Source organism: Ooceraea biroi, chromosome 8 (assembly GCF_003672135.1).
Source record: "Ooceraea biroi isolate clonal line C1 chromosome 8, Obir_v5.4, whole genome shotgun sequence".
Lineage (NCBI taxonomy): Eukaryota > Metazoa > Arthropoda > Insecta > Hymenoptera > Formicidae > Ooceraea > Ooceraea biroi.
Window position 1 is genome coordinate 12634827 of NC_039513.1, and position 16205 is coordinate 12651031.

General features: G+C 48.3%; 1 protein-coding gene across 1 annotated transcript in view; it reads right to left on the reverse strand.

Annotated features, from left to right (window-relative positions):
- The window catches only part of LOC105276377 (neurogenic locus Notch protein), a 237979-nt gene that overhangs the window by 74590 nt on the left and 147184 nt on the right, over nucleotides 1-16205 (reverse strand). Inside the window, exons 6-7 of the mRNA XM_026971668.1 lie at nucleotides 4440-4796; nucleotides 2277-2432 (exon numbers count right to left, since the gene is read on the reverse strand). Of these exons, the coding sequence (XP_026827469.1) occupies nucleotides 2277-2432; nucleotides 4440-4796 (513 nt within the window). The remainder of the gene's footprint in view (nucleotides 1-2276; nucleotides 2433-4439; nucleotides 4797-16205) is intronic.

Below are 16205 nucleotides of genomic sequence, written 5' to 3' on the forward strand. Positions count from 1 at the left end.
TACCGGGGGAAGAAGAACAACTCCGAGTGACAAGTTTGCCTGCAGCTACGCGGCAAAATCGCGAGAGGAAAGGGAGAGAAAATTAGGGAGAGATCGCTGCACCCCTGCGGACATCCGAGCACGATTAAATTTACGCGCGCGTGTAATCGGACAATAAATCTCGCGCGATACATAAGTGTCCTCTTTCAATTTAAATTGGGACCCAGATTTAATCGATCCAATCATTAAACAATCCAAATTATATTAAGGAAATTTAAATCGAATAACAGCCAGGCTTATTTTATTTTTTTATATATAATTATTTTATCTCATTACGTCATTGTTGTGTTCGAAAATTACTTGCCAGTAAGTTCGGGCGCAATCACTTTACTCCCTTATGAACTCGTAACGTGTGTTGATTAAAGCTTCCCGATCGGCGATGAATCGATCACGCAGCCCGACGACGATAGGACGGCGCGATGAGAGCGAGGACCCGGCACGATAAATAACACGTGGCGTCGAATTAATCGATCGTAATCGATCGATCCGCCGTCCGCCAATCTGCCCCGTGTGGGTTTTCAATTTACGGGGACCATGGGGGCCCCCGTACGCTCGGATCGCGCACATTAATCCGGCGATTACTGTACTCGAGCCGCGAACGGATCTTGCCGTTATCTCGCCCGAAAAGATCTTTCGCGTTCATTTCGATGATGTAGAATTCGCAAAAATTGCACTTCTTTCGCTTTCGAGCGATATTTGCAGCAATCGATGTAGCAACTGTGAATCATGTTGCATAAACACTATTTCTTAAATTAATTTGTACCTTTATGAAAATTTTAAGTGTCATGCATGCATGAATCATGTTTAAGTATTATAATAATATTCAAATTATTATATTCCCTTGTTTATTTCCCGCAGGAGTTATTTTATTGCGTGGCGGTCCGCGAGTTTCGTACCATCAATTCGTCATTAAGTAGACACGTAACTATCCGCGCCGGTGATCCTCTCGAGCGATTGAGCGTAATGATCCACTCCCACCGGAACTCGCTCGCTCGCGAGTTGATCGATGATGGATAAAAATCGGAACGTATCGCATTCGGTCGGTCGCCTTGATTACGTGAAGCTCAACGTGAAATTCGGCTCCTGTTTTTCGTTACGGGATCATTAATGATGCTAACGAAGTGTACTCACGGGCCGATCTCTTCCTCCGCTTCGCCAGGGAAGGAAGAGAGAACGAGAGATCGCGCAGTCGTGTGTTCGCACGTGTGTCCTCGATTGGCTCGCAATTACCATACTGCCCACGCTGATGCAACGATGTTAACACGTACAGATCGTGCGAGGTGGACGAGCGGACACACAATCGCGCGAACATACGTGATCGGAGGGAGATATTACCGAGCACGATGACCCTTGCGAACGCCGTCGTTCAATCTCGTCAACGGCTCATCGAAATTTTTTCAATCGCAATCGGCAAATTAACGTCGCGTGTGAAAGAGGCGCCGCACACTCAACGTCGCTGTGATAAAATGTGGACACTGCATCGGAGAAGCGTTAGAAGTCTCTTTCCTTTATTTTCGTTCATGAATCAGCAGCGTTTGAGAAATAGTGCTTCCGCGGAAAACACTAATTAATTAATTAAGCCGACGTTAAGACGCGAGTAATCGCATCAGTGATACGGTAAATCTTATTGCAGCCGCGCCCCAGTGGCGATTTGTTATTTTCCAAGCAGCGACTTTAATGCGAACTGGTCTCATTGCACGATAACATCTGTCCGATAGCAATCCGCGGCCGATTTTTGTTGCCCGATCGCGCACCGTCGTTTCTGCGTTCTCGAATCGAGCCTGTCATTAATAACCGCGCCGACTGTATCTACCGAGGGACCCTCATTACTTTCGATTAAAGCGGAGATTACTTTCGAAATGCGAATTAATCGCTTGGCCGAAACGGACGCGGATATACAGTCGATCTGCTTCGGAGGCAGCTGCCATTAATCGGCCGATGCGATTCAGCCATGATCGACTAAAGGGTTCGTGTTTTACCGAATTTGTCCGCGCGTAATCGGCGATTATGTAAATTCTTCGGGTCCAGAACGGGTCTGCATAAAAGCGGGTCATTCGCTCATCTAAATCAACCACCACGGAAATATATTTTAACGCGAAAGAATAACGCTGGCGAATCAGAATTCAGTCACCGTGAATGTAAAGAACGTGTACGGAACTTGAGAAAAGAAATCTCTCGAGTAATACGAGAACGCGAGCTGTTGATGCACGTGGATGTACAAGGAGCAAGATTCTTACCTTGTTCGCACTCGTCAATGTCCTCGGAGCAGTCCAGTCCTTTGTATCCGGTGGCGCAGGAGCAGGTGAAGGACCCGTTGATGGGGCTGGTGTCGCAGATCGCGCCCTCGTGACACGGATTCGACGTGCAGGCGTCGTCGAGGTGGCAGAGCAGCCCTGCGAAACAAAAGCGGACCGCTCGGTCTTAAATCTCGTACTTGCTGTTGCACGATATTTATATTTTTAATTCGAAGTATAGTTGAAAATATAATTATGCCGTGAGAGTGCGATATTCTTTTCAGCGGAAATAATACTTGATCTCTGTCTCATTGACTAATGTCTTTGGTTGCCAACATTTTTGCGGGATCGCGATAAATGCGACGCGATAAATGAGATAAGAGTAAAATATACCTGCAATATTTTGCCAAGTCATCGCGGATCTTCTTATTCTTGCATATCGGCGCGACGATAATCATGAACGATCTCCGAGAATTATTAAGCGCGTCTTCCTGTGCACCGGGGCATATGCACGCGCGTGTACCTCGGCTTCCTTCGATCTCCGATAAATTATGCAGCTCAGACAAATTATTACAGGGCTAGTTAAGGAAATTGCCGGCGACGTAAGCTCGGAAGGACAATTTAAAATCGAGCCGGGAGGCCGGGGAACATAATTTTCCTTGGGAAACGGCTCGCGTGCGTCGCGCGCGGCGAACTTTTCCCCATGGCGGCCCGGTGGTAACGGTACCAAAGTCTCCGGGATATATTCATATATATAAACCAGAGTAAACGCGCATGCAGATGCACGAGCACGCCCGCGAGTAACTGTAAGCGTATTTCTCCAGCGAGCCGAAAGCGCGCCCGAGGCAGAGCGCGAGAGGCATTACGCGTTCGTACAATATAATACATCGCGTGTTCGCTACACACAAATTATTTCCTCTGCTTCCTAGAAACAGTAACAATATCACGGAGTAACGTATTCTTCTACATTTTCCCTACAAAATCTACGAGCCGAGTGTATCGCATCGACATGTCCGGCCATCAGTGCGATCTCGCCGTTTCCTCATTCATGGATTCTATTAGCCAAAAGTGACGAATATAGTTTCTCTGGTGATATGTCTCTACATTTACTCGTCACTTAACAAATCTCTTTCTCTCACACGAAGCGACAGTGGACCGACAGCATCGTCGCCGGCGGAATGGCGGGGACGAGACGTTCGGTCTGCAGAAGCCGAATATGCCTGTATTTGGCGATCGGCGCGCGGATCGATCTGGAAAGCACGCTTCGACTGCGAGCATGGCGGTATGGCAGGGCGATGGGCGCGAGTATAAGGACAGAAACTCGTTTCCAGTCGCCAAGGTCGATAGTCGGCGGTGAGGAGTCCGGGGCCCCCGGGAGTCTTCGGAATCCCGGGATTCCGAAGGACCCGTTTCTACGCTACGCGGCCGCACGTGTGCAGATGCACCTGCCGATCCGATGCGTCTTGTTTCCGATCCCATACTCGGTATAGAGTTAATCACTCCGCGCGGATACGCGACCTCGCCGAGAGTCACTCGCGCGAGAGTGCCGCGAGTCCCTCGCTCGTTCCTCCTCGAACGCGGAATTTTTCTGCGCTTCCGAGCCCGCGTCATATTTCTCAGGCGATATTGCGGCCTCGCGGCGGCCGATAAACCTCGGAACCCGGAATTCGATGTAAACGGCTGCTGCTTCAAGCGCACCATTGCGATACCACGTAAAAAATACGATCAGATACGACACGATCTGCTCCGAGAGCGGTCTCGCAAACCGGTAAATTGGTACCAGGTGCGCCTACAGGCAACGTTCACGTTTTTTGGCGACCGTGTTGGCAAATTTAACGAAACCCGTCCGAGCTATCTCCTACCGCGAATAAAGATATCGCACTGCTCTTTATAGCTTTGATACAGCACGCGAATCATAATTTTCACGCAGCTTTTATGTCGTTCTAATTATTTTTAATTATCCTGATTACGGACCTTTTAAACAAACACAACGGCAAGCCTCAAGACTCGCGAGTGTTTCAAATTTATTAGCATCAGATGTTATACGCAACCAGCATGTTTTGAACAAGGAAACGTCTCTCCAAGGATGACACAGAATGCCGCCCTTATACTCGATTCCCGATCGTCGTCCCTACAGTAGATAACGAGAGCTTGGCTCGCACTTACCGGTCTTGCCGTACGTGCACTGGCAATAGAAGCTGCCGACACGATCGATGCAGGTTGCGCCGTTGAAGCAGGCCGCACCTGCACAATCATCGATGTTGACGCTGCAGTCGGGCCCAGTCCAGCCGTTCACGCAAATGCACGAGTAACTGCCGTGCGAATTGGTGCATGTGGCGCCGTTATGACACAAGGACGGCCGTACAGAACACTCGTCCACGTCCAATTCGCATTGCGTGCCCGTGAAGGCCGGTGGGCATAAACAGGAGTACTCGTTCACCCGGTCCATGCATGTCGCACCATTCTGGCAGAGATTGCCTGGACAGTCGTCGATGTTCTGCTCGCAGTGGTCGCCCTCGAATCCTGGAACACGAAAGAGATCGACAACCATTATAGCAAGATGATAAAAAAGGAGGATAATTTTAAGTCACTGTAATATATTATTAGCTTTGATATATTATTATACTAGTTTGCATATGTATTATATAATATTAATATTAAGTCATTAATTAAGAAATAAAAGTTTTGAGAGCGCAACATAATTTGTCGAATATTAATTTTATAGCCAGATAGATAACTTAAAAAAAGCAAAATTCTCCAAAAAATCGCTATCATATTGTATCACCATCTAGATGCGACAGATTATTTAGCTAATGATCCAATATGTAGTTGATTTACATAAAGTAGAGCGCGCGATATCGTCAGGTGATGAAGTGATCACGCCGAGCTGGTCGTGAAGAGGGTTCATTACCGTTCGCCAGCGTGCGTGTTCGCCGCCGTGAAAAATCCGGACGCGCCGCGGTGATCGAAGCTGCGCTGGTTTTGCCGCTTCTATGAATTTATGCGGCGATCGATCGCGCAAGAACCGATCGGAACTGACACGCCGACGGGAATGAAGCGACGGGCTCCGATAGCCGTGAAATTGATGCTCCGACGTGGCAAGACGGACTCCTTCCGCTTGCGGGGCGCTGAAGAAGCTTCAGTAAGCAAATAGAAGCGGAAACGCCGCGGGAGAACCGTATCGCTTTGTGCACGAATCTTTTCTGGGACGACGAAACGCGCAGTTCCGCAGTGGCCGTTATCGAAGCGCGTTTTGCCGTCGATCGCACGAGGGAGCGTGAAGAAATGCAGTTTCCTGCACGGTTCTCCGGATCGGGGATCAGCTAACGGACTTGTAATGTCTCAGCTGATCACTCGTGACTCTGAAACGCCGTATCGTTAAACGCGATTCCTCTGAATCTTCCAATTTGCAAACGTTACACAATTCTTTTTGCTATCTCTTTGCTGCTTTTTCGATGCAAGCCTTCACGTAGCGTCTGCAGCGTATTGTTAATTAAAATACCCGTTTGGCGAAATTTATGTACGTGAGATCACGCGACTAGACAAGCTGCTCGAGTCCCCGCCCGATCTTTATCCCGCCGCGAAGGTTCCGATAACGAGATCGTGGAGGAACAAACGAGTCGGGCGCGGACATGCCGACAGATAAGACGTCGCCGTAATTAAGTGGGCGATAGGGGACGCCGATCTGAGACGGTAGCACCAAGTGGCCCTTGTACACGCGAATGGACATCAAGGAGAACGACGCCGCGGACAGAAAACGCATCGAGACTAATAGAACCGTCCGGCAATTACCGCGACAACGCGTCGCGAGAAGTGCCGATATTATTTCGCGATATCAATTACTTGCCCGGCCTCGTTTTGTTCCAGCAACACACGCGTTACACGATATCGCCAATTACCGGCGGGAATCGGCGTCGCGAGCGTTTGTCATCGCTATCAGTGACTCGCTTATCGCTCCATTTACTCCGCGATGCGTTCAGCTGCACGTTGGTGCACCTAAAACTTCCGTACTGTATCGCAAACACACGTTGCCTCCAGCATCAGATACAAATGGGCAATTAACAGTCGCAAGAAAGTATCACCGAACGTTTCAGAAAAGCTTATCTCTCTTGCTGCTCAATTATTTTGAGCGGTCACGCAGCTAATGCTGATGCGACGGAAACGCGTGGCACCCCGTAAGGTGCCCTAAGGGTACCCGTAACCGATCCATCGCGGCAAGTCGCGACGCTTGCAGTCTACTTGAAGCGAGCCTGGTCATTCATTGCTTTACGGAGCGATTACTCGCGGCCAGAAAACGCCGCGAGGAGATCCGGGTACCGTTCCGTGTGCGGCCAATATAAGAAACGCACCTCAGTCCCTCTTTCTCTCTTTATCTCTCTCCTTTCCGCATTTCCTTCGTCCTGCTCGACACATCGGTCCCCCTTATCTGCCGGTATCAGCGGGCAATAGCCCGGTGATACATACCTGGTCAGTTAGCATCTAATGGCGCGCATAATTTATGCCCCCATAGAGCGTCTGACCACGCTGCCTCTTCCCGTGTAGCGGTAGTGTAGCACGACGACGACGGCATGAGTTAGAGCCACGTGGTGGTGTAAAAACGCGGAGACGGCACGTACACCCGCGGGCCCCATGACGTTATTACAGCAGAAAACCCCGCGAACGATGCCCACGGCATTAATATTAAAGCGACGCGAAAGTGAACCGCTTCAGCGAGGAGCGACGATTCGCGGCAATTCGTCGGGATCGTTTCGGGATCTCGCGGACTTTAATGAGAGCGCGCTCTCTCTCTCTCTCTCTCTTTTGCTGCGGTCTCTCTCGCTCGGCCGATCCCTCTGATTGACATGCCGATAAATGCACGGTTACTATTTCATAATGACGGTCGTCTTGGCTCGATGGATAGCGATCATCGGTCGTTTTCTGAATGCAAATCTTTGGTATAATAAGCAAAATCGATCACGGGAGCGATTCAGAGTGATCCTTCGTGATGATCGCTCCACTGGCGTTCTCCAAGAATTTTCGGGAGATCGCGCGGCAGAGATCGCATCGCATCGCGCCGGAATTTCCAGACTGGTGTCGGTTTCGCGCAAGGTGCGCGCAGATGGCCGCACGCCGCGGGTTTCCAGACGGAATTTCGATCGAGATTCGACCGAGGAACCTCGCGAGGGTTTCTTCCCCTTCTCAAGTTACGGTATCAGAGGAGACCCTGCGTTTTTTTGCGACACTGCACATCCTTCCACGGTGGGTTCTCCGCTCGCAATCCCGCAAGTTTGACGCAACGTTCTTTCCCGAGGCAGCAAAAATTCACTGCACAATCAGTGACTTGATCGAGGAGTGATGATACAAAAACGGGAAGAACAATGTTACCTGAACCTGCGAGGCAACGCAGAGCTCTTCTCCGTCGCGACGTAACACGCCGCAACGTACACCCTCATGATAACGCAATTACAATATTTCGCTCGCTCGAGGTTCCTTTGCTCGAGGGACTGCGGGAGGCTGCAAGAACGAAATTGCAGTGGCTCGGCTATACGGCGTGCGCGATGGCATTTGCACATTCCCTTCCTCGTGACTGGATTTCCCCCGAGGTACCCTCTCGCCCTCTTGCCTTCTTTTTCACTCTTTTTCTCTCTTTCTCTCTTGCCGTTTATCGCTCCGCACTCCTCCGCGTCATCCTCCCGTCCATGCGATATTGACTGCCGGCTCTTTTTGAGTGAGAGGGCATAATTAAACGGCGGACATCAAACGCGGCGCTCAACGGAATCTCATATTCTGTACAAAGTCGATCGGTTCAGCGATCGGTCGCGCTCTTACGATCGCCCTCGACAGAAAAGGCGCGCGAAAGCGGGAACGGGAACGGTGCTCCGAAAAACTGGAGCTACTCAGGCATTCGAGGGGGGCTGCCCCCCTTCCGAGACCAAACGATTAGGGTAGCAGGAGGAAAGGGGGTACTACCAGAGGCGAGCAGAGTCGCGCGGGCGCCCGTCGTTCGGCACGACGAATCGATTCCCGTTAATATCGATACCGGCGGCGCGAACAAAAGCGACGCGCCTCCTTTACCTAAGAATCGACCACGCGCGTATTTACACGTCGATTCGTCCCGCGCTTCGTACTCGCGTACCTTTTTACCGTCGCTTCATTCTCCCAGCAGTCTTTTTCCTTTTTACTCTACATGCTCGGCGTTCATCGGGCAGCCTCGAAAACACGGCAAGAAATCGATCGGCGCCCCCTGCGGCTGCTAGTTTTTCGTCGATCGATCGAGCAAACAAGTTTCCCCCCTTTTACGTCGTTTGAGCGAGGCGAGTTCGGCGTGGCTCAGCGATTAACGCATACTTTGTTAACGTGACACCGTTGCCGATGCATTTCGTCACGTAACGGGTCGCTCTGAATACCCATATTTAATTGTTCTTATACAATAAATATACGCAGAAGGAGAGCGACAAATAACGTGCAATAATAACACTGTGGAGTTTCGTGTATCCTCCCTTCTCAGCCTTCCCTGGAAGATTTACTCTCCACCGAGAGTACCTGCATCATCTCGAATGTTGCTCGCATGGACCTCGCAGGAATCTTCGTGAGGGTACGAGTACTCTCGAGCAGGGTGCCCCATGGCCAGGGCTAATGACGCGAGAGCTGATTTCCATAAGGTACGACCCTCCTTTTCCTGGAAATCCACCAACCCCCCCGGGCAAGTCCTATCGTGCGCCAACATAATACGGAGGATCCAGCAGCGTCAGCGACTAGTCGGAGAGAAGGCAGAGAAAAGAGGCGGATACATCGCGAGGGTCCGCGCGGAGGTGAAAAAAAGGGCAGCGAGGATCTGCTTGCGACGAGAGAGAAAGAGAGTGCGTGGGTGCGCTGGACGAGGATGGAAAAGCCCCCGCTGCTTATAAATCAACCTGGATGAACCCCCGTAATTGCAATTGTCCGTTGGGCCTCACCCCAGATCGGAGCGATCGTTGCACGCGTACGCATGCATGTGAGCGCGTATGTGCGTGCGTGAGTGCGTGTTTGAGCGGAACCTAGTCGAGGATACGTGTATCCGTTACTTTGTTACTGAGCAGGGCTGTAGCGAGAGGCTCCCGAAAAATAGCGTTTAGGGTCACGCTCGCGAGTCTCTTTAGAACGCGCGACGTGTTACGTAAATGCAAATATCGATATCTTGAAAATAGAATGGCTGATTGTAAAATATCGTAATGGGTAACTAATGATCCTGCTGTCGCTTCTATAATTCATCGTATCGCTGATTCTGAGTAATTACTGTGAGTAATAATGTGATATTATTTATTTAATTCTTATATTCTGGCGTATCGGTGTCTGGTTGTGTATTATAATAAACTACATGATGGTAACATTTATAAAATTGTTAGGAAGGCACGTATCCGATTATTTTTCATGACAAATATGTAATTCATCTGCTTCCGTTATTACAGAAAAATCAATTCAGAAAATTCATCAGTGGAGCCATCGCCCTCCTTGCAACACGTACGATCATTCTCAGGTGGAATGCAAGATTGCTTTTTTTACTTTACTTCTCCACGTATCCCGCAGGTTGTCGTCAAAGGACACGCTCGGTGGCTTCAGGTAGAGCCGGAATTTCGAGTATCTGGCAAAACCGCGGCAATTAACCGCGCCGAGGACAGCCCGAATGATCTCATTTGCCTTAAAATATCCGCGTGCGGTCGGGAAAAGGACGGCGAGGTGCACGAACCTTGGAGGATTCCCGTGGTAGGGAAACGAGAGGCCGGGGAGACCACTACTCATCAGTCGCGAGCGGCAACTAGTTACAGACCTGTCCGAATATTTCGCTGGTATGCCGCACGTCTTTTTTGCCCTTACGTGAAGAATAGCCCGGCAAAGAATGCGAGAGCGTTTCGCGTTTCCGTGGAATCGAGTCGCTCTCACGTCGCGCAAAAATCACCGCCACGATCCTGACGTTTTACCAAGACCACCACGCCGCATCGATACCCCCAGTTATTTCCGACAACGTCGCTCATCAGAGAACACACGGTATTCGTTCGCCATCCGGTTTTATCCAGTCGTTTGTCCGTAAAAAGAACACCATCGCGTTTGAACCGCAGACAAAAATCGATATCGACCACGAATTGATTAAAAACGATAAAAAAGAAGCGCGTAGGGACGCGAATGGTAAAATCTCGTGCCTCTTACGACCGGGCACCCCGCGACGATATAAAAGTAGCGAAAGGGACGTCCGTGTCGAATGTCCTTCCCTGTATAAAACACCCTGTACGCTTCCATCTCCCCTTTCGCTCTCTCTCTTTCTGTCTTTCTCGTCCCCCTCACGCTCCGACTAGCGCACCATCTCTCTCGTCAACACGGGGCACACGCCTGAGCGTCTCTCTCTTCCTCCACATAGCGTACCCTTCTCCTCTTACGATCCCTCTCCATCCCTCCTCCATCGGTGCGGTGCTACCTTCCTCCCTTCAATTGGGACCTTCCGTCTCTCTTCCCCCGGCCCTCCACTGTCCCCCCGCCTCGACCTACCAGGCGATGCAGTGCCTCTCAGTCGGTTGTCGAGGTGTGGCAACATCGCGAGAGCGGGTGTGCGTCCCCGCGCGTTGGGGCCCACGTGGTCGGGGACTGTGGGAAAATTCTCATGCCGCTCGCCGCTCGCCGCCGACGATGACGACGACGACGACGACGGTGCTCAACCGGCGGCGACCAAGCGCGGGAACCGAGGCTCGCGGCGACTTCCTGCTTTCACGCTCCACGGGAGTTTCACCGGCATCGCGAAAAACGTATCATTAGGCCGTTCGTCCGCGAGAAAATCCCTCGCCGATGGCCGGCCCGACCGCCAGAATCGCACGTGGTCAAGCTCCGATCTCTTACCCATTTGCGAAAAGGCGAGTTTTGATCGAAAAAGAAGAATCGACACGATAAGCGACACTCAATTGGTCGGAGAAAGTTGTATTTCAATTAATCGCGAAAAGCGATTTTATTTTATTAAATCTGAAACGATGTTGATGTTTGTTCAAGTATGAACCAGCTTCGTTGATATGATATGATATAGATCTGATATGGATCACGTCGCGGAATCACGTTTCGAGATGTTTTGAGGTGGCACGCGCGATCAATTGAGACGCACTGCTAGCCTAGTGGACCTCACGATGTGGAAGAAGAAGGTTAACTGCGAGGGCCCGTGCCCTCCTACCAAAAAGCGTAGCCTACGCATGGGATGGCCACGAGCACGCCACGAGCGTGGCCATGGAAAAATTATTCGTCCGCTACCACATAAGCGCGGCTGCAGAACGTTGTAATTATTCGGGTCGCGCGGTCAACAATCCAGCACGGCGCACCTAACGAAAATCTCGGAATGCAGTCGAAATTTATACATATCGCATGCGCTATAAGCTTTAAAATATCAAATATAATTATAAGTAAAATTTAAATGATAAAATATAAAAAATCATTGTACATGTATAATACAGTTTACTTTTACGAGAAACACTTGGACTAAATAGTAAGATAGCAAGTAGGAATCAGTAAAACCGAGTCGCTCCTTCGCAGCTCGCGAGCTGAAGCGGCGTTCACTTCATGTCGGCACTAATTAAATCCAGAAAACGCACGCGGAAATTAATTTATTGCAGTGCCGCGCGCGCTGCAACACGCCGCTTATGGCTTATTAGTGTCCGGACAATAATTTCTCCGTGGTAACGTGGACGAGGATAGGCATCGATCATCATCGTAGACCTGGAGAACGAAGAAGGTGTGTCCGGTGTGTTTCATAGTGTCTCGCGAGAAGTAATTACCACGATACGGTTTTCTCGTTAGAGGATTTAACGAGTCGACACCGAGGCCGAAACCGCCTTGCGGTTTCAACTTGGAATCAGCCTGGAGTAGGCTCGACAATAACGAAGAGGACTCGAGGTGTTTGCGAGGGAGGAAGAACTTTGGAACGCGAAGCTGTGTGCGTTCACGAGGAATCGAGGAATCGAGAGGGTCGAGTAGGCAATAGCTTATTATCATTTAAATTCGGTATGCGGTTGTTCTCTCTCTCTCCTTCCCTCTCTCCCTTTCTCTCTCTCTGCGTAGCAGAGGATTCTACGCTCATCTGTGAAGGGTTTCGGTCGAGGTATCGACAAACCGGCATTCGAACGCACAGATGCACAGGTTGTAAGCCCGCGCCGACCGACACCGCCGGAGAACGCCGTAAAACGACCGACAATTTCCGCGGCAATATGTAGGAGAGGTTTAAATCGCTCTCGCCGGTTTCTCCGTTCGACGGACGATCGTATCTGCCGGCGTTGTTGTGCCCTATCGCGCGCACACGTGAACGCCGCATAATGCGCCGACCGAATGGAAAGGAGGGTCGGATGGACGTCGGCATATGGGATTGGGAGTGGTCGAGGGTACTTTGGTGAAGCTGGGAGAGAGAGAGAAAGAGAGATCAGTTTATTGGAGAACGAGAGAAAAAGAAAGGCAAGAAAGAGAAAGATGCAGGGTCAGTTGAACCGGAAAGCGAAGAGGCAATTCAATTCGGGACACGTGAGTTAGAATTACGTACGCGATGCGCACGGATAATATTCATGTATGCACGGAATAAAGTTCGACGGAAATATATGTACTGACGGTAATATCAAGGGATGACCGGTACGTTCAAAGTGATGTGATTTATATTTTTCAGGGTTGCACGGATGTATAAAACCATTCCAACCACTTCAGAAAAAAGCAGAAAGAAAAAAGGAGAAACGAGAAGAATATTACCGTAACTGAAAGAAAGGGATTGATGAATGGAAAAGGCTCAGCGCTAAATATGCTTAGCCTCAGACAATAATGGAATCACATCGTCGCGTTCTGTTCTAAGATTTCGTCTCTCTCTCTTTCCTCTCTTCCATTTTCCTTGTGCGCGCAATTTTTTACCTGTCCCCCATCTACTTCGCTTACAGGAACGCGCGCGCCCTTTTTCTCGCCCTTGCATTCGTCTCTCTCCTTACTCTCACCTTAAGAGGTGCACGTATACGCGGGGGGAACCACCGATAAGCGTAATATGAATGGATAATGGCTTCACCCGAGATAGAGAGAGAGATGAGTCCCTGGTTAATGACGGGGCTCCGAGAGAGAAGATCCGGCCGTCGAGATGCTGCTCGCGCGTCGTCCATCCGCCTCCTTTTTCCTCCTAAAAGATCCACGATGCACCCTCGCCGTGATCGCGATTGGGAGACGTTTTCGGCGCGGCCGCCGATAATACTACCGAAACGTGCTTCTCTCAAGAAGCAGGAAGAGCAACAGGGAGTGGACTTGTTTCTTTCCCTTCGTAGCAGTTGTGAGTAAGCCATTCTTCAGGATGGCAGATGATGCTCAACAAGTTGCGCCGGTAACATATGGAAAATTCTTGAAGAAAGGCGTTTCAGCATTGTCTGATAAATTCTGTTTTGTGAAGAGGAGCGGTACAAGTAATGGAAACTAGATACGTAGATTTCTGTGCGTACTTTATGCGCGTGTAAGAAATTTATGCGAGCCTGATCAGATATACATTTGCATTTCTAATGAATCTAAAAGTACACCCTCAGAAAGGATTTCTGATAACAAGACGAAAAATATTCTTGACTAATTTAATCGTATTACAAGTATAAAAAATATGAAAATAAAACAATTTTTAATTTTAATCAGTAATTTCTATTCTTCTCTCTCGAATTAAATAACATTGTCTTACTGTCTTGAGACAAGAGTAACATATACAAATTTATGCTTACATATTCTTGTATGTAGAATAATTTGATATTAGCGCCACTTTATAGTAGGCTTTGTCGATGTCGACGCATCATTTTCTCACAGTCGCTCGTCGACTCGGCGCTTCTGCGTCCTTTATTCGGATAAAACGGCCAATATTTATGTGTTGCCATCGAAAATCGGGAAAGTGTTTCTGTTATTTACAATGAATAAGTGCAATACTCTACAAGAAATATTAAAAGATATGGAAATGTAAGTAAGTATATACAATGTACTTACTTGAGAAATAAGATTCGAGATAAGACATTTCCATATCTTTTAATATTTCTTGTAGAGTATTGCACTTATTCATTGTAAATAACAGAAACACTTTCTCGATTTTCGATTACAACACATAAATATTGGCCGTTTTGTGCAGATTCTACAAATTCTCTTAGAAGAATAGAATAAGATGTCTTTTAGATCTCACAATATTCTGAAATCAAGAATATTTTGAACTTGCTACAAATTTTTATCTAAATCCTTCTGAGAAAATGAATGAGATAGCACCAAGATTATTTAAATCTAGATTTTAGAATTTTCTATTGAAGATTAAAATATGCTTCTTTTCAATAATAAATATGATTGTCGCTATAGCGATTTTATTTTATGATAGATTAAAGAGTAATAGCATTAAGTCCAGAAATCTTTTCTGTGGGTGTAATATTCGAAACGCACGAGTAACTCGATAAAATATGCCTAACGAGGAGCGACAACTCGTCGTCGAAAGAATGCAACCTAAGGATCCGACGTAACTTTGAGCACGATAAGGAATTCGCACGATGACAGTTCAACGTGAGAGATCTACGAGAGATGTACGGATAATTTTGGACGCGCAGGATTGATTGAAGGGAAATTTTGGGTATTTAATTCACACCGTAGAAAACACAACCGCCTGAAGATCCATGAATAATGCATGTCGAAACATCTCGCGCGAGCAACGTCTAATTCAAAGATACCTGGGAACGAATTCTCGTCCTCGGTCGCTCGCTCGCCGTTCATTCGCGGTCCCTATCACTGAATCACACTTCGAGCTCTCGTGAGAGACACGGTAAACACGCGAGTACGACACAGTATCATAACAAGGCGGCAACGTGAATGGGAACGATGTGAAATTCTCCAGACACCCAAAGCGGAGCGCCCATCCGCAAACAAACTCGAGAGACGTTACGAGCTAGGAGACTCTCGAGACGAACTCGTAACCCCGCTTCTCCGAGTCTCGAGATTAAATAAACACATTTGCGCGATTGTACTGCAACGGCATAGGTTCTATACGTATGCACGTGATGCACGCATGTGTCGGTAAAAATTTCATCAAGATTCAAGATTCAATTCAAGTGCAACTTTGTGATTTTCATTCAAATCGATGGATCGCAACGGCGGAAGCGTTATGTATCACGCAAGAGAATCGATAATCGATTCACGCATTACCAGGATTGGATTTGTAATATTTTTTCTCGTGGACCTTTTCTTCCATCTCTGTTGTTACGTGAGAAGAAGGAAGAAACAGGGTGGGAAATTCGCAATGAGGAAGAAAGGCGCGTATGACTCGCCCGGAGTCTCGAGTGCAACAGGTGCATGGTGATCAACAGGTGGTTCAACCTCTACACGTCGCAGTGCTTGAATGATGTCTCGAAGCGAGGACAACGGTACACGCGATCAATCGATCAACAATAGTTTCGCCACGCGGACCAATCAGGATATGCAATAATGCAAAATTGACAGACTGGAAAAATACAAAAATACAACTAGTCATCGGGGCAAAAATGCAATGAACGTCGTCGCGCAAACATGAAAGAGTAGTAGTTACCGTAAAACGTGTGCCTGATCATCATCAACGACGTGATAAAACTGATGTGTACATTGAAATCACAGTTTCAACGACTTCAGTCATCACAAATCTTCATCTCAGTCGAATTATACTGTTAAATTACAAAAAATTGGTTTCTTCAATCTTGAAAGTCGAATTAAATCGTGTTAAACATTAATCGCGCTTTTCAGTACATTTCCATAAAAATTCAAGTGACGAAACCACGAACGAGACACTCCACGAATCTGAGGACAGCAGAGGCAGACAAGAAGGAGGCTCAACGGACCGATCAAACAAGCCGCAAACAATTCGCAAAGCAAATAATTATTGTATTTCTCTAGTTCCTGGTAGAGACAGGCAAGGATAAGCACAATAACTCTGCGGGCGAAACAGCAGAG